At 38.8% G+C, this 26,710-nt stretch overlaps 3 protein-coding genes across 3 annotated transcripts; 1 reads left to right on the plus strand and 2 right to left on the minus strand.

Moving 5' to 3' along the window:
• The first annotated feature begins 8,283 nt into the window (after positions 1 to 8,283).
• LOC131930787 (mammalian ependymin-related protein 1) lies at positions 8,284 to 12,129 on the plus strand. Its single transcript, XM_059287405.1, has 4 exons — positions 8,284 to 8,485; positions 9,849 to 9,973; positions 11,163 to 11,365; positions 11,745 to 12,129. Exons 1-4 carry the CDS (start codon positions 8,396 to 8,398, stop codon positions 11,975 to 11,977), a joined length of 651 nt encoding a protein of 216 aa, XP_059143388.1. The 5' UTR covers positions 8,284 to 8,395; the 3' UTR covers positions 11,978 to 12,129.
• A 462-nt stretch (positions 12,130 to 12,591) lies between these two features.
• Positions 12,592 to 17,980, minus strand: LOC131930786 (marginal zone B- and B1-cell-specific protein; the record flags this gene model as incomplete). Its single annotated transcript, XM_059287404.1, is given in 4 exon segments — positions 12,592 to 13,538; positions 14,742 to 14,846; positions 15,318 to 15,424; positions 17,704 to 17,980. Coding segments are annotated over 4 exon segments (591 nt in total). The 3' UTR covers positions 12,592 to 13,399.
• Positions 17,981 to 21,861: 3,881 nt separating this feature from the next.
• LOC131930783 (neurotactin-like) lies at positions 21,862 to 26,261 on the minus strand (the record flags this gene model as incomplete). Its single annotated transcript, XM_059287399.1, is given in 6 exon segments — positions 21,862 to 22,547; positions 23,150 to 23,215; positions 23,667 to 23,858; positions 24,528 to 24,654; positions 25,694 to 25,862; positions 25,864 to 26,261. Coding segments are annotated over 6 exon segments (1,596 nt in total), but the record flags the coding sequence as incomplete, so codon positions are not given.
• Positions 26,262 to 26,710: the final 449 nt, after the last annotated feature.

A 26,710-nucleotide genomic window follows, 5' to 3' on the forward strand; every position in this document is an offset into this window, starting at 1 on the left:
AGATATTTATTTATATTAAATAATATAAATTCCCTTAAAACCACAACACACTGACTTAATCCAAATAAAAAATACAAATGTTAACTAAATTGCTTTACTAATACCATATACGTAACTTATTCTCTGTCCAAAATCTGCCCCTCTCTGCCCAATATCTGCCCCATATATGTGACATATTCTCTGTCCAAAATCTGCCCTATATATAACATTCTCTGTCCAAAATCTGCCCCATATATGTAACATATTCTCTGTCCAAAATCTGCCCCTCTCTGCCCAACATCTGCCCCATATATGTAACATATTCACTGTCCTAAATCTGCCCCATGTATGTAACATATTCTCTGTCCAAAATCTGTCCCTCTCTGCCCAATATCTGCCCCATATATGTAACATATTCTCTGTCCTAAATCTGCCCCATATATGTAACATATTCTCTGTCCTAAATCTACCCCATATATGTAAAATATTCTCTGTCCAAAATCTACCCCATATATGTAACATATTCTCCGTCCTAAATCTGCCCCTCTCTGCCCAACATCTGCCCCATATATGTAACATATTATCTGTTAAAAATCTTCCCCATATATATAACATATTCTCTGTCCAAAATCTGCCCCATATATGTAACATTTTCTGTTCAAAATTTACCCCATATATGTAACATTCTCTGACCAAAATCTGCCCCATATATGTAACATTCTCTGTCCAAAATCTGCCCCATATATGTAACATTCTCTGTCCAAAATCTGCCCTATATATAACATTCTCTGTCCAAAATCTGCCCCATATATGTAACATATTCTCTGTCCAACATCTGGCCTATATATGTAACATATTCTCTGTCTAAAATCTGCCCCATATATGTAACATATTCTCTGAAAAAATCTGCCCTATATATATAACATATTCTCTGTCCAAAACCTGCCCCATATATGTAACATTCTCTGTTCAAAATCTACCCCATATATGTAACATATTCTCTGTCCTAAATCTGCCCCATATATGTAACCATATTCTCTGTCGAACGTACTGCGTACCTATAAATGGATACTTTTCATTTTATTCCTATCTTCAGCTTGGATTACGGTATTCGATTGACTATAGACTAAAGTCGGTTGCCGAGGGATCAAATACTCTCTTCCTTTTGTTTCGCTCTCATTCCGTTTACTTTTTAATAACACGCCGTCCACTAATGATGTCATACTTCTAGCGCTGTTAGTGTGTGTGGTTGGGGGGGGGGGGGGGTTGTTTAAGAAAGCGGCGTAGAACATTTGCATTAAAGATTTTTTTTTAGCGCAATTTCCATACGGACAATTGCGATTATTAACTCGTTATTTCTGGATGGATGTATGGATGTGTGTCCGCAATGGATGGATGTGTGTCCGCAGCTTTAAGTCGTATCTCCTCCTCAACGAAGCAATATCGAGGACTAGTTGCAAAAGCAAATATGTTAAGCAAGTTCCGAGGATGATTGTGGGCCAAAAAAATTCCGGAATTCCTTCCTGGATTTCCCGGAAAAGCCAAAAAACCTCGAAAAAATGCAGTTTTTGGCCCATATCTTGGCAACCAGACCACTTAGCGACTTGAAACATTTACCAATCGATTCCTGCCATAATTTAGAACAATATTGCCGAAGAAAGTTTTCAAAAATATCCTTTCGTTCGGTCACAATTTAAAAAAAAAAATTACATAAACACCTACAAACCGATCGTTCTCCTAGCTTGAACGCACCCCAGCATTATACGTCTTGTGTTTTGTCCCCGTGTGTGCTTTACGCTACGACAGAGCTACGGGTTATGAACATAATACAGATCACTATCTATTTTTAGATAACAGAAGGAAATTGCGCTTAAATTGTCACTAGACTTTTTATTAACTTGTTTAACTCATACTTTCTTTTAATTTTTGTTAATGTTTAAATTTTTCGTAGGAAAGTTTAAGACTATTTTTTTTAACAAGTAGTGGTGTAGTGGTTTGAGGGAGACGGGTGGGGGGGGGGGGGGTATAAATTGGCCATAATAGATGATTGCCTCTGAACCGTTTTCAAGAAGTAGTTAGCACACCCAGTCAAGACCGTACCTGGAAGTTTTGCTAATAATATCTGTAGTTCGAGATATTTATTTATATTTAAACGACGCACGATTGTATTGAAAAGACAAGCAATCTTACCAATCGAACCATTCTTACCTTTATAAAAGGGGCGGCTACCACAAGACATGTAGTATCTTGTTGCAGCTCGCGATCTTAACGGGAGATAACCTCAATGTAGGTCACGGGTACCAGGCTCGTGATGATAGCTGATTAGCTCTCCAGCCTAAGAAATCATTATCAAGTTAGGACTTTATTTTTTTTTTACTGTTCGATAACAGATTACAAAAATCACGTGATGGTCAGACTTTCATGTGTGATCTTTGTAGTTTTTCTTTTGAATCAGCTGATTGGACTACACATCGATGGTTCCTTTTGGGTTATACAGGGAGAATGTGTTGGGTTTGCAGAAGATGAAAGTGCAGGGCTTATCTGGCAGCTTCCGGGGGCCCTTGCTAATTAGGGGTGACGGGCAATGTTCCCTCTAAGGACCAAGAGTGTGTGTGCAAAAAATATGTAGTGTGCGCGGTGCTAAAAATGACTTGGGCAAGTTAATATGTATTTTTAGTCTTGCAGTTAAGCATAATAATGAAGGCATGCATTTTGATAAATTAATAGTATAATGTGTGTAACTAATGAAACGTATGCAATTAAATAGAGATACGAATACCATCAAAATAAAAAAAAAACAACTAATAAAAACTTTCAGAGTTATACTTAGACAACAAGTTATATGGTCGACTTACTATGTTAAAGTAAGACAGTCATATGGTAATACTGCTAATACCATAACGGTAATACAAACACAATAGTTTAACATATGCAACATTTAATAAAGCTGATTTAAAAACAAATATTAGCTAACCTTTCAGGGGCATTTATTGCAATTTCTCGCGTCTAACCTTGCCTTGCTTCCACACCTTATATGCTTTGTTTAAATCCACATCCTCTCCAGCATTGAGATATAATTTAATTTGCATTAGATTCTCCAAATGTGTGGCTTCAAGTCTATTTCGTGCTTGCACTTTTGTTATGTTAATAAGGCTAAAACCTTGTTCGTAATCAGCACTGCATGCTTGGAAGGTACAATAATGTCACTTAACTTTGCCAGTGAGCTAAATTGTTCTTTGTTTTGACAAATCTTGCATATTCAGACATATAATTTACAGAAACAGATCTGAGTTTTTCACTTTATCGAAATTTGAAGTCGTTGTATTGGGTGGTAATTAACTGATCATTTGTTGTACGTAACCCGTCTTTGTACTTTACGCACAGTTCTTTGATATCTTTGACGCCAAACTCAAATGCACAATTTTTTTTTTAAACCTGTAGAATAAAAAAGATGACCAAAACTGCAGTTCATCTCCTGGAAACCTAACATTTAAATGGTCGCAGACTGATTGTATGTACTGTGTGGTTTGCCTTGTGTCGATTCTTTCGTTTAACTCACACTTTTCTTGGTTTTAATGTTCAGTGTAGTACTGTGTTACGGCTGTCTCCAGAGCTAAGGCATCACTTACAGTAGGCTGAGTTATTCCACTAAAAACGGTTTTGTAGAATACAGAATTGACTGGACGAAATTTATAATAAAGGATTAGCATTTTATGTACTGTTATGCCATCGTTGATTACTTAAACAAACTCAAAGTCGTATTTCTTACTTCGCCATCTGTCTGGTATAGAAACATACTTCCCCTTGTGTTTATGAATCAGTTGTACCGACAGCATCGAGGCGTTCATCCTTATGGCAAGAAGAACATTATCCGTTAGTATTCGAACTTGATCCTCGTTTGGCCGCTGGCGCTCGTTTTGCTCAATTAGTTTTCCTCGCTCAGTGTAAGTTTCAACCAGCAGACGTTTAAGGTCAGTTCCATGTGAGCGGTTGTACGAAATCGCAACATTTCCTACGTAAACACGAGACAATAAATGACGTTTACAGTAGTCAAGCGTCCATGATTCCCAGAGCTTTCCTGTGACAAATTCGTTGCTCTTGTTGGTTTTGTTACAAGTAGTAGCAGCACAGAACTTACACTTCAGTCCAATCTCATCTGAATATTCGTAGATACTTTCTAATTCAACCGAAACATTCTTTGATCTGGCGTATCGGTTGTTACTTTAACTTTGAGCCATTCCAGTTTAAACGAATCTATCGCTTTTTTTTGTGCCACATTGTTGTACTGCTTGTTACACACATTTTTTCCCTCAACATTTTAAAATAGCACACAGTAGTGGACATTTATTCCTGATTTACCTAAGCAGTGTGTGCATACTAAAACATTTCGATCCACATGCACATAATAATCCCAAGAATCGGATATATAATATATAAATCTTTAAACCAAACACAGCAAAAACATCCACCTTAAGTAACGTAAAACTTGCATCTGACTTGGCTTAATCGTCAAAGTTTCAAGATGGGGAGGGGGGGGGGGGGGGGGGGCAAGCGACGATTAAAAAAACTTGCAGGGTCAGCTTCAATTCACAATACAATGCAGGTATTAGATGTCAGCTGCGGTCAGCTTTTGGGTAAACCATTAAATCAAGCAATGGGAGTGTCACACAGCCCCGCTCAGGTGAGAGTTAAGTCATAAACTAGACCTGTGCTATGACAACCGATGTCACCCCCCTCCCCCCCCCCCCCGTTAGTGATAAACGTAGTTTCTGTTTATACCCCAAAACACAAAGACTTCGTTTAACAAAACAGGCACTAAAAATGTCGCTTAATTCAAACTACTGGCCACAATTTTCCTTGTGAATCAGGTTTGCCCGACGTTCTGATAATCTGTGCGCGGGGTCAGAAAATGTCTGCGCGGCACATTTGAAAGTACTGCGCGGCCGCGCAGCCGCGCAGCTTAGAGGGAACACTGGTGACGGGCATTGGTTTTTTTTCTTCTTAGGTGCTATCTTTTTTTCTTTTATTAAAATAGCACATTATCTGCAAAATTAAGTTTAATTTTTTTAAAATGCAAATTGTTATGTTACACTTTCTGACCTCAATGTCCTTCCTCACAACGGTTCGATTCCTTTTTATGGACGTCTAAGTTAAATCTAGGATATATGAAGAAATAATCAACTCTCTATATATCAATAGCTTTAGCTGCCACTTACACTAAAGTCAATTTTTTAAAAAATAAACTAAAAATACTGTTTTCTTTTACCTGGTATATAAACCAAAGGGGGTGGGGACTATATAAACTTTATACGGCCTGTGGGTCATTAAGTTCAGCCCAAAGGGACAAATAGCTTGAACATTAAGATATATGTCCAAATAACGTTCATTTTTTCTTCGTGTGTTATCTCGCGGTATTTTAATCTTACAGATGATATGACTTTGATGTTGTTGTCACACGGCGTGCAGGGGCGGATCTAGGCCACTGTGGTACAGGCCACGACGGCTAGACAGGCTGAAGGTGCTGTCGTCTCGAGAAGATCCGCAAGTTTAGAACACCTCCGCTGTATAACCAAGTCTGCTAGCTGTTCTATCTTAAAACTTTGTTTCAGCCATCGCTTCGGGGGGTAGGTGAGGGGCGGCGAAAGAAATGGGAAAAATAGGGAGAGAAAATATATACATTAACCAGTGTCCGCCCCCCCCCCCCAACCGAATATTTAAGTGCCCCCCCCCCCACCCGGAGAAAAAAAGTGTTTGAAAGAAACATTGAATACAGTAAATTGGTTACTCCCATGGTAATTAATCCCATCCTTTATAAAATATATTATCCTGGTATTTGAAAGATCGGTTTAAATTCATTTCCCCAATTAACTGATTGTGTATTGCAGACAACATCCTGTGAGTTTATGCTTGCTGAAATAAAGTCTCGGTTTGTTTTGCTTCTTTGAATAAGCTTGTATTTAATTCACAGTCTGTTTGTCTGTCTGTTAGTGAGTTTCTGGCAAATTCTGAAAACCATTTTAAACCACTTTAAATACAGATATCTCTTTCAAGCTTTTCAGATACATTCGTCTCCAAAAACAACGCAAGAAAAATATTTTAAAAATCTGATTGGATATTAAAAATGTTATTAAGCTAGCAATTATTTAAAGATTTCTATATTCAATAACAAAAGGGGAAATAACAATGTTAATTGGTGTTGATTTTACTCTATGAATCGTATTCAAGGTTTTTTTCTTAACCGAGAACCAAGCACGAATTCAATTTAAGGGGAAAATAATCGCACTTTACAGTTACTGTTCGTGTTTTAGAGCAAATATTTTTAAACATGGGGATGTCGGCTTTATTAAATTTACATACCAACTAACTTCTGTATCTGTAAAATATCTATATAGTCTACTAAAAAGTGGAATAAAATTAATATTAAAAATGCTTATTACTGTAAGATGTTTAAATACACTGAGAACAAAATAAAATCTAAACATACTTTCTCTCGTTACTAAAAGCATTGGTCGCTCATAAAAGCTTTACACACTTTGGCAACCAATGGTTTTACTTAAAAGAGAAAGTTTGTTTTATATTTATATGCTATATTTTCTCCGTGCATTTCACAGCGTATTATTATAAAGGTTTTTTAAATTGTTTTATTTGAAACACAGCCAAAGCGTAGACTTGCCATTTATTTTTATACTGAAGACTTTTATAGTCTAATAATTAAGCAGAGACTGTGTCAGACATTGTGGTCATGCGAGGGTGTGTGTCGTGTGTCGTGTGTCGTGTGTCTTGTATCGTGTCGTGTGTCTTGTATCGTGTCGTGTGTCTTGTGTCGTGTGTCTTGTGTCGTGTGTTGTGTGTCTTGTATCGTGTGTTGTGTGTCTTGTATCGTGTGTCGTGTGTCGTGTGTTGTGTGTCTTGTATCGTGTGTCGTGTGTCGTGTGTCTTGTGTTGTGTGTCTTGTATCGTGTGTCGTGTGTCGTGTGTCGTGTGTCGTGTGTCTTGTGTTGTGTGTCTTGTATCGTGTGTCGTGTGTCTTGTGTCGTGTGTCTTGTGTTGTGTGTCTTGTATCGTGTGTCGTGTGTCGTGTGTCTTGTGTCGTGTGTCTTGTGTTGTGTGTCTTGTATCGTGTGTCGTGTGTCTTGTGTCGTGTGTCTTGTGTTGTGTGTCTTGTATCGTGTGTCGTGTGTCGTGTGTCGTGTGTCTTGTGTTGTGTGTCTTGTATCGTGTGTCGTGTGTCTTGTGTCGTGTGTCTTGTATCGTGTGTTGTGTGTCTTGTATCGTGTGTCGTGTGTCGTGTATCTTGTGTCTTGTATCTTGTGTCGTGTGTCTTGTATCGTGTGTCGTGTGTCGTGTGTCGTGTGTCGTTTGTCTTGTATCGTGTGTTGTGTGTCTTGTATCGTGTGTCGTGTGTCGTGTATCTTGTGTCGTGTGTCGTGTGTCGTGTGTCGTGTGTCTTGAATCGTGTGTCGTGTGTCGTGTGTCTTGTACTGAGGAATAGCCTTCAAACCCCAACGGTTCCATTACATTACTGTGAGAGGTATCTTTGACGAGGCATTGAGGAGGACACCAGACATCTCGTCCACCACAAACAGCCAGAGTTTCTTCCAGGCATCTCTACGTAGGGGCGGAGCCCCCCCCCCCCCCCGAAGAAAGTCTACCCTCCCCCTCCCCGAACGAAATGGAATTTATATGGAAAATATATACTTTTAACAGTGTCCGCCCCCCCCCCCCCGCGGAAATTTTAGTCCGCCCCCCCCCCCCGAAAATTTCAAGTGCACCCCCGGAGAAACAAGTCTGGAAGAAAGACTGCAAACAGCGTATCAACATAACAAGAAAATATTAGCAACATGCCGAACAGTGTACTATGGGGAGCGGTCATGGTAATTCGTTGGGGTTGAGGGGGGAGGAGTTGACACAGAGGGTTAATAATATCTTGGGGGAAGGGGGGGGGGGGTAAGCGGCAGGTAGGTAAAATCCAATTGCACCCGTAACCACCACGTTCACTAACCTCTGGCCTAACTTTGAAGTAAAGCCATATATATATATATATATATATATATATATATATATATATATATATATATATATATATATATATATATATATATATATATATATATATATATATATATATATATATATACATGAGACTTCAAAGCTTATCTATATCTTAGAAGAAAACAGGGTCTTTAAACACAGACCAATCGCCGCCATCACTGAACCCCACGTGACCAGTGCTCAGCTAAGTGTGACAAGATGAACGGTCCGCGGTCCATTTCCCCTATCTGATTGATTACCAGCCACTTCAAGTCCACCTCAGCCATGTGACTGGGTGCCGTGATACATAAAACCAATGTGTATTTGACCCGTGGCTTCGTCGCTCTCGTCTCACTCGTCACAGGCTCGCTGCCCACTGTACATCATGTTCAACGTGCTTGCTCTCACCCTGCTCGGCGCTGCCGTGGTCTACGGACAGATTCCTCACCACTGCTTCTCTCCACCTCAGCTCACGGTAAGATTTGTTTTCGTTATGGTCAGCATGGGTCTCTTCTTCTTCTTCTGTCGCGTTATCTAGGTGGAACATTAGGACGCCTCTAGTGTCCTTCTGATTTTTATTCCTCCGTCGGCGTGGTCGAGTCGGTAAAGCTCATGGTTGCTAAACCGAAAAGTCTCGAACCCTCGGGCAGATGAGGCTCGTTAGCTGGGGACAGTAACTCTTCTAGGAGAGGCAACTCCAAAATCAAACAACTGCTGCCTTGTAGTTTGTTCTTGTTTGGACAAAGGATATGGAAGCAAATCCAAAAAGAAAAGCAGGCTGAAATCGGAGTCAACGGCCTATAACCAGTTGACACGTAAACTTAATTGTGTTGGAAGGAATCCCACCACGAAGAAGAAGAAGTATTCCTCAATGTAATCTGTCTTCCGCAATCCACAGTGCGTCCCCAAGAATCAAACCAGTCCGTTCCATGATCTTGTCTTCCCATTTTTTCTTTCACCTTCCTCTTGTTCATAGCATGGCACCGACACTGTTCCTTGTGGAAGTTTTCGCTGACATGTGACATTTACGTACATATTTAGTATTCGGTTCATCTTAACAATTGTTAGTAGGTCATCACGATGACTAATCATACGTTGGATTATGTCATGTACTCCAAGATGGGAGATGTGGTCTTTGTATAAGATTCCTAGCAACTTTCTACATCTCACTTACATGGCTTGAATTTAACAAGTTTACCACCTTTATTCATCCGTTGAGTACTATACCTATCAGTATCATAAGTTTGTCACCTTTATTTACCTGTTGAGTTCCCCTTCCAGTTTACCACCTTGACCTATCTGTTAGTTCCGTGCCAACCCTTACAACCACGAGTTTACCACCTTTGTTTATCTATCTAGTTCCGTGCCAACCCTTACAACCATGAGTTTACCACCTTTGTTTATCTATCTAGTTCCGTGCCAACCCTTACAACCACGAGTTTACCACCTTTATTTATCTATCTAGTTCCGTGCCAACCCTTACAACCATGAGTTTACCACCTTTGTTTATCTATCTAGTTCCGTGCCAACCCTTACAACCACGAGTTTACCACCTTTATTTATCTATCTAGTTCCGTGCCAACCCTTACAACCATGAGTTTACCACCTTTGTTTATCTATCTAGTTCCGTGCCAACCCTTACAACCACGAGTTTACCACCTTTATTTATCTATCTAGTTCCGTGCCAACCCTTACAACCACATGAGTTTACCACCTTTGTTTATCTATCTAGTTCCGTGCCAACCCTTACAACCATGAGTTTACCACCTTTGTTTATCTATCTAGTTCCGTGCCAACCCTTACAACCATGAGTTTACAACCTTTGTTTATCTATCTAGTTCCGTGCTAACCAGTACAACCATGAGTTTACCACCTTCCGACGATTTGATGCTGAGTACGACGCTATGGCAGAGAAAATTGCTTTCGACGAGGTAGAACAATCTGGACCCCAGCCCGGCAGACAGTAAGTGACCCCTGACCCACATCCGGTAGATGACATGTGACCCCAACATGGACGTCTTTTTAATTTGACCAAGTTGGTAGTTGAATGTTTGGGGTTTTTAAATAGAGCCAATTAAAGATGGACTAGTGTTGTGCTAAGGGAAACAATCATAGGTTACATCACAGTTTGTTTAAGGGAGATAACAATTGTTTGGATAAGTACAACGTAGTAAGGGTGAAATCATATTAATTAGATGTTAATTAGATTAATAAATTAGATGCTAAATGTCTAGTCGAACAACAGACGCACCCATTAATGCAAATTAATATTTTCATGTTAGCAATTTTTAATTTTGATATTAAATCGGGAGTGAAATGGAGGCATACCCTCCACAACATACCATAGATCAGCTTAAGCGAACGTCTGAAATAAAAGTTATTGGATTTAGATTTTGAGTCCAATCTTAGCCGAACCCACAGCTCCGAGTTAGATCAAGTGGTGGGGTGAGCTATCTCTTGTTTACACATGCACCGACCATTTAATCTTGCATATTCTCCGCCCTCCTTAAAATCACCCGGAATAAACTCACGTTATGCATATATTTCTTTAGGTGTCCTAAAATAATAATTTAGCTCATATTTCTTTAGGTACCTTAAAATCACGAATTTGCACATATTTCTATAGGTACTCCGAAATTATTATCTTGCACAAAATTCTTTAGCAACTTCAAAATCAATATCTTGCAAAAAAATTCTTTAACTACACCAAAGATCTACCCGAAGATCATTATCTTGCACATATTTCCTTAGGTACCTGAAAATCATAATTTTGTTAATATTTTCTTAGCAACACCAAAATAAATATTTTGCACATATTTTCTTAGGTACCTTAACATCATCATCTTGCACATATCTCCTTAGGTACCTTAACATAATCTTGCACATATCTCCTTAGGTACCTTAACATCAATATCTTGCACATATTTCCTTAGGTACCTGAAGATAATAATTTTGTACATATTTTCGTAGGTACACCTAAATCAATATTTTGCACATATTTCCTTAGGTACCTTAACATAATCTTGCACATATTTCCTTAGGTACCTGAACATCATCATCTTGCACATATTTCCTTAGGTACCTTAACATCATAATCTTGCACATATTTCCTTAGGTACCTGAACATCATCATCTTGCACATATTTCCTTAGGTACCTGAAGATCATCATCTTGCACAGAGAGAACCTTGCCTTCGAGTACAACCGTCAGACCAAAGTCTGCAAGAAGTTCGATGCCGGCAGATTCTTCCCATTCGCCGTACCTGAGAACGCCACCTTTGAGGCTGAGTTCATCGTGGGCGGGCCAGGAGAGGAGGTCGAGGGTGTTGAATGGTCAGACAGGAGCTCCACCAGACGTGAGTCTCGCGCTAAGTTCGACACAATTTTTTTTAGGGTTGTCGGCAAAGTCGTTTTCTTTTAGAGTTACTTAAGAGTTACTTAACCTAGCTGTTATGGAGATTTAGGCAGAGATACAAGACCGATACTGTATTGCCCAGCAGAATATCATACACCTACCATCACTTTGTTATTATTAAAGCAGGGGCTGCAATTCCTCCACCACTATATCAGTTTTAGCAAACAACTTAAAAGCCAGCAGACGTCATCTCGTCTTTTAAAAACATTACATTTCAGCTAATTTACCCGGCGATTGTAAAATAATTTGTGTATATGACCTCTAAAACAGACTGCTAAACACCCAATCGTTACTAAATTTCCCTGTTTCCCCCAATACAGGTGAGGAATGGATCGGTGTGTTCAGCCGCATCAACTGCTACCCACTCCGCTCCTTCATCGTCAACACAAGCACCAACGAGACCCTGACCACCCTCTACTACGACTTGGTCCAAGGACTGGTTGACCCCAACTTTTTCATCCCACCCCCCGAGTGCCTGCAGGCCACCCACAAGGACGAACCCAGCTCACTGTTCAAGAGTCTTAGATCCACCTACACCCGCCGTTTTGATTAGGCTATAAACACCACCCAAAATTTAGCTGCATATACTCATTTGTGTGCCAAATAACCTGGGTTCAAATTTACTTGTAGATTTGGTCACAGGTTACATATGTAATGTTTCAAAATAACTTTCATATTCAGTAAAGTGAATATTTTTTAATACCATTCTTTACGTTTGTTTTACTTCTAATGGACAGGACGAGAGAGTGTTTTTTACATGCAATGAATGTTTGTTATTTGTTAACATTGGAAAGTCAGTACATTTATAGCAACCATAAGGGTGTGGGATGGTTGAGTGGTAGAGCTTATGACAGACAATTCTTAAGTCTCGAGTTCTGATCAAATGCTCAAGTAAGCAGTATGTGAGTCTATCCAGCTCTGATGGGTACCTGATTCACTGTAGAGAAACTAAAGCGCTTGGGCATAGTGTTAATCACAATATCCCCTGTATGCTGACATTACTGAAACAGATAAACACTCTTCTGCCCCTTGTATCTTGGGCACAAAGGGAAAAATGATAATGAATTGTCAAGTGTAATTCAACTATTAAATATACATCCAATACTTTTCCTAAAAGGTAATAAAAAATTGAGAGTAAACAAAAAGGCAGAGCTGTTTTCTAAAAAAAAAACATGTATTTAAAACCTCAATAACATTGATTAAATCAAGTTAAAAATACACAAGAAGAAAGCCATTCTGACTAAATAAATTCAATCAATTGTCTACATTATTGAATACATTTGGTTCATCAATGGTCTACATTATTGAATACATTTGGTTCATTCACTTCTGTCTAATCAACATACTGGTGGTAAATACTTAAATGCAGACATTCGTGTCTTGTATATTTTAGCAGTCCTTTAGTATAAGTACGTTAACAAAAATTGTTAACAAAAATTGCTTGGATGAAAAATCATGACATTTGGAATGATGGATGCTTAGAATTTTAATGATACACTTTTTGTACACTATTTTTACTACTATTTATCAGGCACAGAGTATCAGTATTTGCATAGCTTTTAAAAATAAATAAAAATAATTTAGGAATGTCATTTTTGTGCAATATTAAATAAACAAAAAAATAATTACAAAATAAAAAGTGATGCAAAAATATCACAGAGAATTGAGCCATATTACAAAAGTAATACACATGAGCACAATATTGATTCATTGACTAGAAATGACAAAAAGTTTTTATAAAAAAATAAAACAGGCAGACGAGATATTAAAAATTCAAATACATCTGGGATGTAGATTCTAACTTCAATTGAAAAACCACTTATAAAAAAGACAATAAATATTAAACTGTTTTGGCTTTACTGGATATTCATTCAAGGACATAGTAATCACATTATCTACAATTCTTAAGATAAGAATAGACACTATCTCCTGATCCACTAGTCAACAGCTGAGTGAGTGAAAAGCCACAGAGCTCTCACAACTCCGTCTTGCTCTTGCCTTTACAATAGTTCCTGCACAGCTCCTGTTCAAATGTGCTCTCTGGCTCACTCCACATGGCGTAGATCCCATCTTCCTCGTACTCACCAACAAGCTCCTCACACAGTTTCTGCATCCTGGTGAACAAAAAAACAAAACAATCATTGTTAACATTTAGAGGTGGAATGTTTGTAAACATTTTCTGCATCCTGGTGAACAAAACAAAACAATTATTGTTAACATTTAGAGGTGGAATGTTTGTAAACATTTTCTGCATCCTAGTGAACAAAAAAACAAAACAATCAACAATCATTGTTAACATTTAGAGGTGGAATGTTTGTAAACATTTTCTGCATCCTGGTGAACAAAAAAACAAAACAATCATTGTTAACATTTAGAGGTGGAATGTTTGTAAACATTTTCTACATCCTGGTGAACAAAAAAACAAAACAATCATTGTTAACATTTAGTGGTGGAATTTTTGTAAACATTATCTGCATCCTGGTGAACAAAAAAAACAAAACAATCATTGTTAACATTTAGAGGTAGAATGTTTGTAGGCCTACACATTTTCAGCCAAGAAGAATTTTAACATGACTGGAGTAATAGATCAGTTTTCACAAACAGACAGCGTAATGTTGCATGTTGATTCACTGATACAACAGATCAACCCCAGAACTCAACACATCCACAGGCCATCATTTACTGTATTATAGGCAGTCAAGATGTGATGTTCCTTAGGTTCAAACATTTGTTTCTTGTCTACTACAAAAAATCCTATTACCCAACATCATCCTAACATCCCCTGATATAAAAAAGCCTAAATGCGTAATTGTTCTATGGATCACTGGCTTGATATAAGAAAGCTATTGACAATTCTATGATATATCAGTGCCTGATAATAGAAAGATGACTACACAGTTATTCTATGGATGACTGTCCTGATATAATAAAGCTAGTGACACAATTGTTCAATGTATACTATATCAGTGTAACAACTTTGTATTTTAAAAAAAAACAACTGAAAGGCTTGTTCTGCTGAATTCCTTAGTACAATATGATAAACAAAAAACAGTTTACTATATAACACTGCACCATATCATATAACAACATAACACGTGACAGACAAAGCCTGCCTACACATCAACAAACAGGGTAAAATTGTAGCAATAAAAATTATGTTCTTGAAACTTAAACCTGAATTTCTACACTGCTCCAGACAAATGTATCACCAGTTTCAGCAATAATTTTTAAAAACACAATTAATAACATGACATCTTGATACAACATTGACTTAGTATTGTTAATTTATCTAATACTATAAATAGATGAGACTTTACCTTCTCTTCCAAAGACCTCCAGCATCTACCATGCCAGACATCATTGCCGTTTCCAGACCTGGGGCTGAGAATTTGTTCTCTCCAAGCACACTTTTCAACCCAAATCTATAGACAAATAAATCTCATTCACAAACTTGGAACATTTTTGGTGTATAGCATACATAAACTGAATCACAAATCTATTTTAACAACAAAAAATAAATGGCATGTTATGTTATATTCAATTATACATACAATAAGGTCAAATACTTGTCAGTATCCATTGGTTGCACTAGGAAAGTTGTTGATAAATGTCATGTGTGCATATGTATTGCAATATAAAAAAATATATATATTCAAATATGAGTGATTGTTTGGTCTTCTGAACAGCATAAGTCATTTTTAAATATGTTCCAAGTCCATATAAGCCCATAGTATAAACTAAGAAAAGAGATTAAGAAAGTATGTGTTGTACAGGTATATATAAAAGATGCTTGCAATCACATAAAAAGTATTTTAGTAAAGATGAATAGATGAGGAATATTAGTACAACATATAACAGCTTTAAGGAAGAGAAAGTTAATATTGAATACCTACTCTTTGTATTCATCTTGACACTGTTGCTCTACATGATCTAAAATTTCAACATATGAGAGCTTACCACTTTTCTTCTTACTTTCAGCTTTGGAGAACAGATTGGTGAACTGAAAAATAAGAATTATAATCAAACATAGTGGTGATATAAATGAACAAAAAGATTTGTTTGTTAGGAAGTTCATGGAAGATCTAAAAAAATAAAGCAAGTTATTTCAAGATTTAATTTTTAAAAAATTCCTACATTTCTTTTCTAAATTAATCTTGCAAAACATTTTTTTTTAAATTAATATCCAATATAAGAGATCAACATGCCATAATGGTGCAAATAATAAAATTACATATATACATTTCTGCTTTTTATCATTAAATTGGATTAAACAGTACTTTTTTAAAATATATGTATACTTTTTCAAAAATGTTATCTATAATTCTGGAATTGTAAAATTAATAAATATCGGTCTAGTTCTACGACAAAGAATAACATTCTTGTTAAGGGCAGCATCACAGATTTAGCATTGCATTAGTATTAAAACATATGTAATATAAAATCCGTATTTTGTATTATGATAAAAGTTAAGAAAGAGTAATAACAAGCAGACTTAATACTGTACCAAACGATATGTCTGGTTAAAATAGCCAGCCATAGGCTATGGCTATATGGACCCAAGTACAAAAAATGCCCATTGGATATATGGGTAAAATCACGATACAGCGTCGGTTATTATTCCGGAACTGTACAGCAGTAAAAAACAGTAAAACCATGGCGTAGTCTGTCGAGCCGTTCCGGAAACCACAGGAAATACTGTAAACCATCATTTATTTGCCGCCATATTATTTTTAATACATAATGTTTAAAAATGTGCAAGGATTGATTTTAGTTGCATTTTAAATACTGTTTTGCTAATTATTTTGTATTTCTAATTTTTTTAAGTGTATGTGCTAATTATTGCTGCTAATAAACATTATTCTAGTTATTCTTACTACTTCTAACTTTAGTTAATCTAATCGTCTTATTTACTAACAGAACTAGAGCTGGTTGTCGCAAATCTTCTGCAGGTTTTTTCTGTTTCTTAAAAAAAACATTAATTACTACACTCGACTTTATTAATAATATTTAGATTTACTAATTGTTGCTAATTTTTTGTCAGTTAAACATTAAATTAAGTTAAAACATTAATTTAATGCATTTGACTTTATTTTTTTTTCATCGGTCAAATAAACTATGGTTTACACTAGTTTACAGTAACGAATGTTACCAAAACTCAACGAACATTACCCAATAATTTCCGACGCTATATCGTGATTTTACCAATATATGATTATAGTATAGGACATGGAAGGAAGAAGATTAGATCTAGGGTAAAATCACGAGATAGCGTCGGTTATTATTCCGGAACTGTACAGCAGTAAAAAACAGTAAAACCATGGCGTAGTCTGTCGAGCCGTTCCGGAAACCACCGGAAATACTGTAAACCATCATTTATTTGCCGCCATACTATTTTTAATACATAATGTTTAAAAATGTGCAAGGATTGATTTTAGTTGCATTTTAAATACTGTTTTGCTAATTATTTTGTATTTCTAATTATTTTAAGTGTATGTGCTAATTATTGCTGCTACTAAACATTATTCTAGTTATTCTTACTACTTTTAACTTTAGTTAATCTAATCGTCTTATTTACTAACAGAACAAGAGCTGGTTGTCGCAAATCTTCTGCAGGTTTTTTCTGTTTCTTAAAAAAAAAAATAATTAATTACTACACTCGAGTTTATTAATAATATTTAGATTTTCTATCTGTTATTAATTTTCTGTCAATTAAACTGTAAATTAAGTTAAAACATTAATTTAATGCACTTGACTTTATTTTTATTTCACCGGTCAAATAAACTATGGTTTACAGTAACGAATGTTACCGAAACTAAACGAACATTACCCAATAATTTCCGACGCTATATCGTGATTTTACCAGATCTAGAAATGCTAAATAATTTTAAAATGTAAAATTAGTGTCACACACATGGTATCACTATCAGAGTATCAGCCTACTTGGAGTGTCCAACCTGAGTCTAACCAGCTAACTAACTGCTAGGCCTAAGCCCAGAAAGTTGAAGGAACACTTCAAGCTAAAAACATGTCTGGATCTTGATTCTACTATTAGATCTAGATCTAGAGAATCTACTACTAAACTAATGATAATGAAGAAATAATAAAAATAAAAAGACTAGATTTTTAAATAAAATTTTGGAAGTTAAAAGTTAATTTTAAAAAATTAGTTACAATCTAGACTCTAGATCTAGACTAGATCTAGATCCTGATCTCGAATCTAGAGCCTAGGCGGCCTAGCTAGGGGTAGGTCCTAACATTAAAAAAAAATTAGTAGCCTACCTGAATGGCTATTGCTCGACAAGCATCACAGCGGTAGGCTTGAGGCATGAATTTAGATCCTTCATCCTCATCAGTAAGCTTTGGAGGACTTAAAATAATAGCATCATCAGACATTTCATCTGGGTTCATTCCCGTTTGTTCCTTCAGTCTCGCCAGTTCTTCAGGGCTCAGGTCTTTCTTACGCTGAGCTACTACAAGTGCAAAAATTAGAAACAGCAGAGCAACTTCTCTCCAAACCATTTTTAAGATCAGACTCACTTATTTAAAAAGAAAAAGTCAATTTCAATATAACACTTAGAGTGTAGAATCTGGATTCTCTGAATCGATTCCTTTGACGGATGAAATGCTTTGCAGTAGCGGTAGCCTTAATCTAACGGTTGTTGTTTACACAAAAGTTGAACGGGAACCTGTAGTGCTTTAAAAACATTACGACTAGAAACGAATTAAATGGTAGTTTATACAAAATGAAAGTAGATAAATACACTGAGTCATTTTATGTCAATTACAATTTTTCCTTTACTAAAATTGAATAATATCTCAGAAGCTTTAGGTGAAAATTTAAATTTATTTTTTAATCGCGCTAATTTAATACACCAAATGACTCTTAGGGGTCGTCCATATAGGCCCTATAACGTCACACTCGTAAAAAAAAAGGGGGGGGGGGGGAGAGGTCCATAATTTTGTGACACTATATAATGAAGGGGAAGGGGTGGCGGTGTTTAGATGGTGTGACGGCATACTTTTGCAATATATAAAAGCAATGTTATAAAACTAATTTTAGCCGTTATCTCACGGTTTAGAAAACTGTTTTAATAAATTGTAGTTAATGTAATAGAAATTGCTTAAAATACTCTATCTTGACAGAAAAGCTTGAATTGAATTAAAAAATTGTTTTATCCACCACTAACGCGAAGCTTCTTCTCCTTACAGTGTTTTAGACTGGGGGGTGGGGGGGGGGGGGGTGACACAACTGAAAGCAGCAAGTAACAGACTTTTAAAACAGGAACCAGCCCTCATCGGTGTTTACCATGATCTAAAAAACTAATGGAGATTAACAGCCAAGAGTTAGCCAGTCTACCCTATGATGTCATGCGGGAGTGAGTGTGTGTGTGTGTGTGTGTGTGTAAATTTATGTCTGTGAGAGCGAAATGGAGAGGGGGGGGGGGGGGTCCTGTTTTTTGTTACTACGATATTTGACTGAATTAAACCGCCTTTTTTCCCCAAGGAATTATTTTTGTGAATTGCAATAAAATAGACCAATATAAGCCTATCCTTGATGTTGAACGAGCTCGATAAATACTTCAGAAAAGAAATCGTTTTAAAATAAAACAAGCAAAAATGCAATATTGAGGGGGGTAGGGATGGTAGATATAGTATGCTGTGATGTGACGTCATTTTAGCTGGGGGGGGGGGGGGGGTCTGACTTTTTCTGACTCTGCCTGGGATTGGGGGTGGGGAGTGGGTGGGTTGTAGGTGGGTGGGGGGGGGGGATTAGTTTAAAACAGCGTGACGTCGTTTATGGACGACCTGCCTGCCAAGAAAGGGTGCGGGGGGGGGTCGTCTATAAATGACGTCACATTCCCTCTCGGGTAGACTTGTGACGATGTGTGAAGAAGTGGAGCAGAGTTGCTTTGGATATCTCGGGGGGGGGAACGTCCACCCACCGGACGAAATTTTAGTGATTAAAAGAGTTTTTAAAAAAGCAATTGGGATGGGGGCGGTGAGTGCCAAAATCGGCACACACACACACAAAGCGTGAAATTTTTAAGGGGACTTGAATGGCATTTTGCAAAGAGACTACAAATTCAAGAACGTTCGAGAACTCAGTGGAAACATACTCATTTAAACTCATAGCGTATCACAAAATAAAATAAATGAACAATAAAAACGCTAATTCTTTTTTATTATGAGATATAGTTAACAATTATTACCAAAATAAAAACATCGCAAATGTACAGGAAAATATTAGGCAGTTTAACGAATGTCAATTATTTACAAATAATTTACATAGTTATATACAGTTTACAGCAGTTTAATTCACGGCTATATTTTACAGGTCAACTCTGAACGGGGGACTAAAGTCGTTTAATGCATCCTTTGCTTCTCGGCAAGTACACAAATATACACAAAACACATTGAAAGCCGTTTCAATATGTACACGAATCAGCGGGCAATTAAACATAAAAAACGAAAATAATCAAATTCAGACTCTAAAGTAGTCAAGTACCAATATGACATTGTACGTACAATACTATTTACAGATAGCTTGTCTCAGCAATACGCATACAACATAATCCTAGGCTAATACTTTTTTTATCGCACACATATTCTACACCATAATCCTAGGCTAATACTGTTGATCACACACATACAGCATACTCATAAGCTAATACTTGTTAATTTACAATAATATGACCAGTGTTTCTTCCGGGATCCTGACACGAGGGGGGGGGGGGGGGGGGGGCGTCAACATTTTCCGGGTGGGGGGGGGGGGGGGGGCGGGGGGCGGGGGGGGGCGGACATTGTTAAAAGGTAAAAGTATATATTTTCGATATATTTTCCATTTCGTTCGGGGGGGGGGGGGACTTTCTTCTGGTGGGGAGGGGGGAGGATTTGGGGCTCCGCCCCCCCCCCCCCCTCGAAGAAATGCCTGGAAGAAACCCTGAATCTCGTGGAGCATAGTACAGATGAAGTAGAGTTTATTGATTATCATAAATATGATAATGATATTCGGGTGAGCCCCAGCCGAGCCCATGTGTGAATACGCCTAAAGTTATTAATTATAGCTCTAGAATATATTACATCTTTACAAAAGTTACACCATCATGCAGGCTACACATCTGATTTTAGTTTCAATAATAGCGCTGGACAGTTATTATATGTAGCTTCTAATAATTTAACTATTGCCATACAAACACATAATATCATGTCAACAAATCATATAACACACTATGTGCTACACACAGTCTACTCATGTAACACACACAATGGCCCTCACATCAAGTCTACCATGTAAGACACACTATGCCCCCCACATAAAGTCTACCATGTAACACACACTATGGCCCCACACATCAAGTCTACCATGTAACACACACAATGGCCCTCACATCAAGTCTACTCATGTAACACACACTATGGCCCCCACACATCAAGTCTACCATGTAACACACACTATGGCCCCCACACATCAAGTCTACCATGTAACACACACTATGGCCCCCACACATCAAGTCTACCATGTAACACACACTATGGCCCCCACACATCAAGTCTACCATGTAACACACACTATGGCCCCCACACATCAAGTCTACCATGTAACACACACTATAACCCCCACACATAAAGTCTACCATGTAACACACACAATGCCCCCACACATCAAGTCTACCATGTAACACACACTATGGCCCCCACACATCAAGTCTACCATGTAACACATACAATGCCCCCACACATCAAGTCTACCATGTAACACACACAATATAACACACACAATGCTCTCACACATCAAGTCTACCATATAACACACACTATGCCCCCCCAAACAAAATCTACCATGTAACACACACAATGCCCCCACACATCAAGTCTACCATGTAACACACACAATATAACACACACAATGCCCTCACACATCAAGTCTACCATGTAACACACACAATATAACACACACAATGCCCTCACACATCAAGTCTATCATGTAACACACACTATGTACCCCCACACACTCACCCTAAATTGTTTATCGTAGAAGACCCAGGTCTGTGGCATGAATTTCCCTCTTAATAAAGTCGCTATTTCTCTTTCATGGGAATGGAATCGAGTGGAATTTGGGCGGCTGCTTTGTCTTATTAATCCCTAAATCTACCACTTATCCCAGTCTGCATGCCCTATTTGCGCGACCAAGTCAGCAAACCATCAGTAAGGGAGTGAAAAGTGTATTACCAAAGCTATAAAATACATCTACCATTTCCCTCGTCTATTCGGCAGCTGCCGCGTGTAATTAAAGAACACCAACTTTCTCCACAGTTCACATCTAACATTTGTTTCTACTAGCGTCTGCCACAGTTCAGTTCTAACATTTGTTTCTTTTAGCGTCTGCCACAGCTCACGTCCAACATTTGTCTTTTCTGGCGCCTGCCGCGTGTAATAAAAGAACCCCAATTTTCTCCACAGTTCACGTCTAACATTTGTCTATTCTGGTGCCTGCCACGTGTAATTAAAGAACCCCAATTTTCGCCATAGCTCACACTTCTCAAAATACTCCTCATCCACCGGCGCGACAGTGACGTCAGTGCCGATGACGCCAGTGTTAACATCCACCGTCTGCCACCTCGACGCATCCGGTCGGCCATCTTTGACAAAACTGAGAACCTGTTCCCGAATGACGTTCTGGAAATTAACGTCCCCTTGCCCCTCGACGTAATCCAACTCCCTGAAACTGTTGAAGAAAACCGCGACGTCCCAGCCAACGAAAGTGTTCTGCGGCTCGCTGGCTAGCTTGACCTTGTGGGTGGGGTAGATCTCACCCACATACATGTACACGGGCGAGGTTCTCCTGTTGAGGTACGCGAAGTCCTTGGCTATGATTCGCACCGGACAGATGCTCCGGATGTCGCCCAACATGTGCGCAAGTTGCGCGCTCGGCAGCGGAGGAAACTTGGCCGGGCCGGAGTAGGCGATTTTGAAATCGTGCGAGTATAGAGTTTTGATTTGGTTCAAGGCTTGGTAGCCGAAGTCGCTCAGGTAGGTGTCGAGAATTGTGTCGTATTCTCCCCATGTCAGCCCGATGTATTTGTCTTCTGATTTGAGACTGCTCAGATCAAAGTAGGAGGTACCTGAAAACATACAAGTCAGGTTTAGTTTAGATGGTCTGGCGAAGTTGTAGCCTATAGATTCACTTTGACATATCAACTATAGTTTGTGTTACCTCCCTTAGTTTTTACTGAATGTATATTTTGCTTATTTTTTAATTGTACTTTAACTTTTTCAAATAAATTTAATTTGAGTTAGTTCCCTTAATACATATAGAATGTAATTCTTTTCATATTTTAAACTGTAGTAACTACTGTGTTATCTACTTTCCAGTATTTGTTAAATCTCCCATATCTTACATTGAACGTGTTCATGCTTCAAAGATCAGTGGTATGAGTTACTTCCCCTAAGATCTATACAATGAGTGGTTTCCCCTATTATTAACAAACTATGGTTGATTAAACTAGCAAACATTCTATCTATGGCATTAAAACAAAACCCGCAAGTAGACAGAAAAAAACTATTCACTTAAAAACAATAGTTCCAAAAAAGTTACGCTCACTGTTTTTTTTAACACTGATTTAAAAAAGATATAATTTTAAGACTTGTTGTATTTCCCTATCATATACGTGTTTATTAACGACTAGCCATCTCACGTGAACCACAAACATCCACCTGTACTCACCAAAGATGACTGGCACCACGGGTCCCTGAGGTCCGTTAGTAATGGAGGCGGACTTGACCACGTGACCTGGTTAGAAACAAATTCCAGTGAGTTACTATCTATACGTTAAGTTCACGCTATAAGCTATGTAAACACTCAGGTGTAAAATTAACTAAACACGGAGTCCTATACAATAGACCCCCCCCCTCTATACAAATATGTGTAAATAGTCAAAATTTAAAGCTTGAGGGTTTAAGGTTTTAAGCCAAGTATTTTTTAAGAAAATATGCATTTTTGTCTTAATATGCTATAGTCTAAACGTTTATGCTAGGGGGAGGGCGTTACATAATAACAATTGTTTGTATAGTTTTTAGTACCCTTCAGCCTCTTTTAGCACACACTTAAAGTCAAAAACCCACTCTTTTGTTTAGAAGTTTGTGTGTTTAGTACTTAGATGGGAGAATACACCTCGTCCCTGGCCACAATGACAAAACAAACAGCGTCAGATTTGCCAGGTTGTCACTGAGCAGCCACCTACCATCGAATATGGCCAGCCCGTTGCGAAACTGACTGGCCGCGGGCACGTGAAAAATCTGGTCAAGCGTCCACATGGGCTCCAGCGGCCATGGAGATGACGTCATGACCTGGTAGGAGGACAACTTCCGGAGACACTCGAGGCTGCTGCAGCCAGAGTTGGCCAGGAACTTCCGGTTGTCGTGGCATGCCTGATCTGAAAGAAGGTATAATATATTTACTAGCGAGAGTATAGGGCAACATCGTAGCTACATACCTCGCTGACAACGTTGTCACTAAGGGGAAAAAGCTAGTCAGCAACGTGTATTTTCTGTGCGCGGTGTCCAGGGGTCTTAAACAAGGTTTTACGTATTTTTCAAAATGGCAGTTAAAAACTACTGCGCGGCCGTGCAACCGCGCAGCTTAGAGGGAACATTGCTCGCGAACAGGGTATAGGGATAACTTACGGACTCGGGCCCGGGATCCGAACTCGAGACTTGCCGTCTATCAGGCGTACGCTCTACAATTCGACCACGCCGTTCCTAAACAACATGTAAAGGGTCTGCTAATCCTGGGTCCCTGGATAGAGTCGTAGCACGTCCCTGAGTCCACCCAGCTCTGATGGGTACCAGACTCATGTTAGGGAAAGTAAAGGCGGCTGGGTATAGTGCTGACCAGATACCCATGTCACAGAAACAGGTGAACTCTACTTCATCTGCTCCGTGGGCCGCCAGGTTCGAAATGAGAACTTTACCTTTTTTGCCACACACAGCAAACAAAAAAACAAAAACCAAAAAAAAAAAACAACAACAAAAAAACAGACAGACAAACAGACAGACAAACAAACAAACACACAAACAAACAAACAAAAGGATCATTTACTTACCGAGAGTTTTATTTAACACCGAGACGGGACTGGTCAGCCAGGCTTTATGGAACAGTCCAGAACTTTTCGGCGACAGCATCAACGCTTGAATGGACGTTGCGCCAGACCCATGGCCAAACACGGTTATCTAACACAACAAAAACACAGAACGGACACAATTATTCCACCCAACTACCTGAATGAACCACAGACAAGGAAGTAAAATAAAATTTTGTACAGTTAACTATCTCAGATTACACGAGATTATTTCATCCAGCTTACAAGTGCACATGCACACGCGCAAGCACGTGGAAATATCTTGTAGAGAATACTGTCGACCTGGGGCTAACCCCCCAGTAACTATGCCACCACCTTCACTACAGGTAAAAAAAAACGTACAAGATTATATCTATTTCAGTCTAGTTTTATAAATATTTGTATATGTAAACTATGTCAGAAACCTATCAGAAATTACACACAGTGTATGTGTAATTTTTCCAGAAACCTACCAAAATACATTGTGTATTTATTCTATGCCATAAACTTAACAGAAATACACACTGTGTATATGCAATGTATGTCAGAAACCTACTATAACTCTAAAGTATATGTGTAATCTATACCAGAAACATTCTAGAAATACACAAATTGTATGTGTAATCTATGTCATAAACCTACCAGAAATACACACAGTGTATATGCAATCTATGTCAGAAACCTACTATAAATACACAGTGTATGTGTAATCTATGCCATAAACCTACTCTAATTAGACAGTGTAAATGTAATCTAAGCAAGAAAAATAGTATAAATACACAGTGTATATGTAATTTATGCCATAAACCTCCCAGAATTAATCACAGTGTATGTGTAAACATTGCCAGAAACCTACAAGAAACGCACATATAATAGTACATGTCATCTACGCCATTAACCTGGCAGAAACACATCAAACCAGAGGCGTAGCGACCCTTCCCGGCGCCCGAGGACAAAATTTCAATTTGGCGCCCCCCCCCCCCTCGGGAACAACCTTTCAATTTTCAATTTGCACCCCCCCCCCCCTTTAAACTTTCAATTTGTTTTCCCAACTCATTTTGGCACCCCCCTAAGGTCGGCTCCCGGGGACATATGTACCCCCCCCGTCGCTACGCATCTGCATCAAACAGATCCCCCAGCACAAGACTTACCAGGTTCTCATTGCCCCCAAAGTACCGGATGTTCTCCCTGACCCACGTGAGCGCCATCTGCTGATCCATCAGCCCGTAGTTCCCCGCGGATTTCTCCTGGCCCTCCCGCAGCTCGTCCAGTGCCAGAAACCCAAAGGCACCGAGCCGGTAGTTGAAGCTGACGTACACGGTTTGTGTCGTCACGGACAGGCTCGCCGTGGGGGGACATGCCGGGCATATGCCCGGAGCCGTAGACGAAATCTCCGGAGTGGATCCAGACCATGACCGGATGTAGTTCCTTCGGGTTTAAAGATGGCGTCCAGACGTTCAAGTACAGGCAGTCCTCGTGGCCGTCCATTTTGGTGACGTCACCGAAGCGAGGCTGCGCGCAGACGGAGCCGTAGCGCGTGGCGTTGAGGATGTTGGACCAGCACGTGCCCGAGGCGGGGCTGATGGGGGTGGGCTGCTTCCACCGGCGGCTCCCGGTGGGCGGGGCGGCGTAGGGAATCCCCTGAAACACCGTGGCCCCGGATTCCGGGAAACCCCGAACTATGCCGCATGTCGTGTAGGCGACGTAGTCACCCAGTAGCTGAGGAAAATAATCGGGAGTTACCGAAATGTATTTATAGAATTTCTTACACAAAAAAGTTAAGGGCTCATAAACAGAGTTTCTTCCAGGCATCTCTTTTAACAGTGACCGCTCCCCCCTACCCCCCCCCCCCGGGAATTTTAGGCCACCTCCCCGAAAAATTTCAAGTTCCCTCGGGAGAAAAAAATTTGGAAGAAACACTGCTAGTAAAAGCAGTACAAGAATACTTTAGATACAGTATAATCCATCTTTTTTTAAAATAATTAAATCAATGATGGGTTTGCGTTTTCGATTGCGATTTATAAATACTCTGACAAAATTTTTTTTTATTTTTAGTAAAATGGGGAAAAACCTTAGAAATACCCTAATGAAAATTTGCTGTTTGTTTTCGCCAATAAAATTGTAAAAGGAAATCAAAACAGGTGAACTCTACTTCATCTGCCATACTG

Source organism: Physella acuta, unplaced genomic scaffold, assembly GCF_028476545.2.
Source record: "Physella acuta isolate Inbredline_101_S28 unplaced genomic scaffold, ASM2847654v3 ptg001846l, whole genome shotgun sequence".
Classification (NCBI taxonomy): Eukaryota; Metazoa; Mollusca; class Gastropoda; family Physidae; genus Physella; species Physella acuta.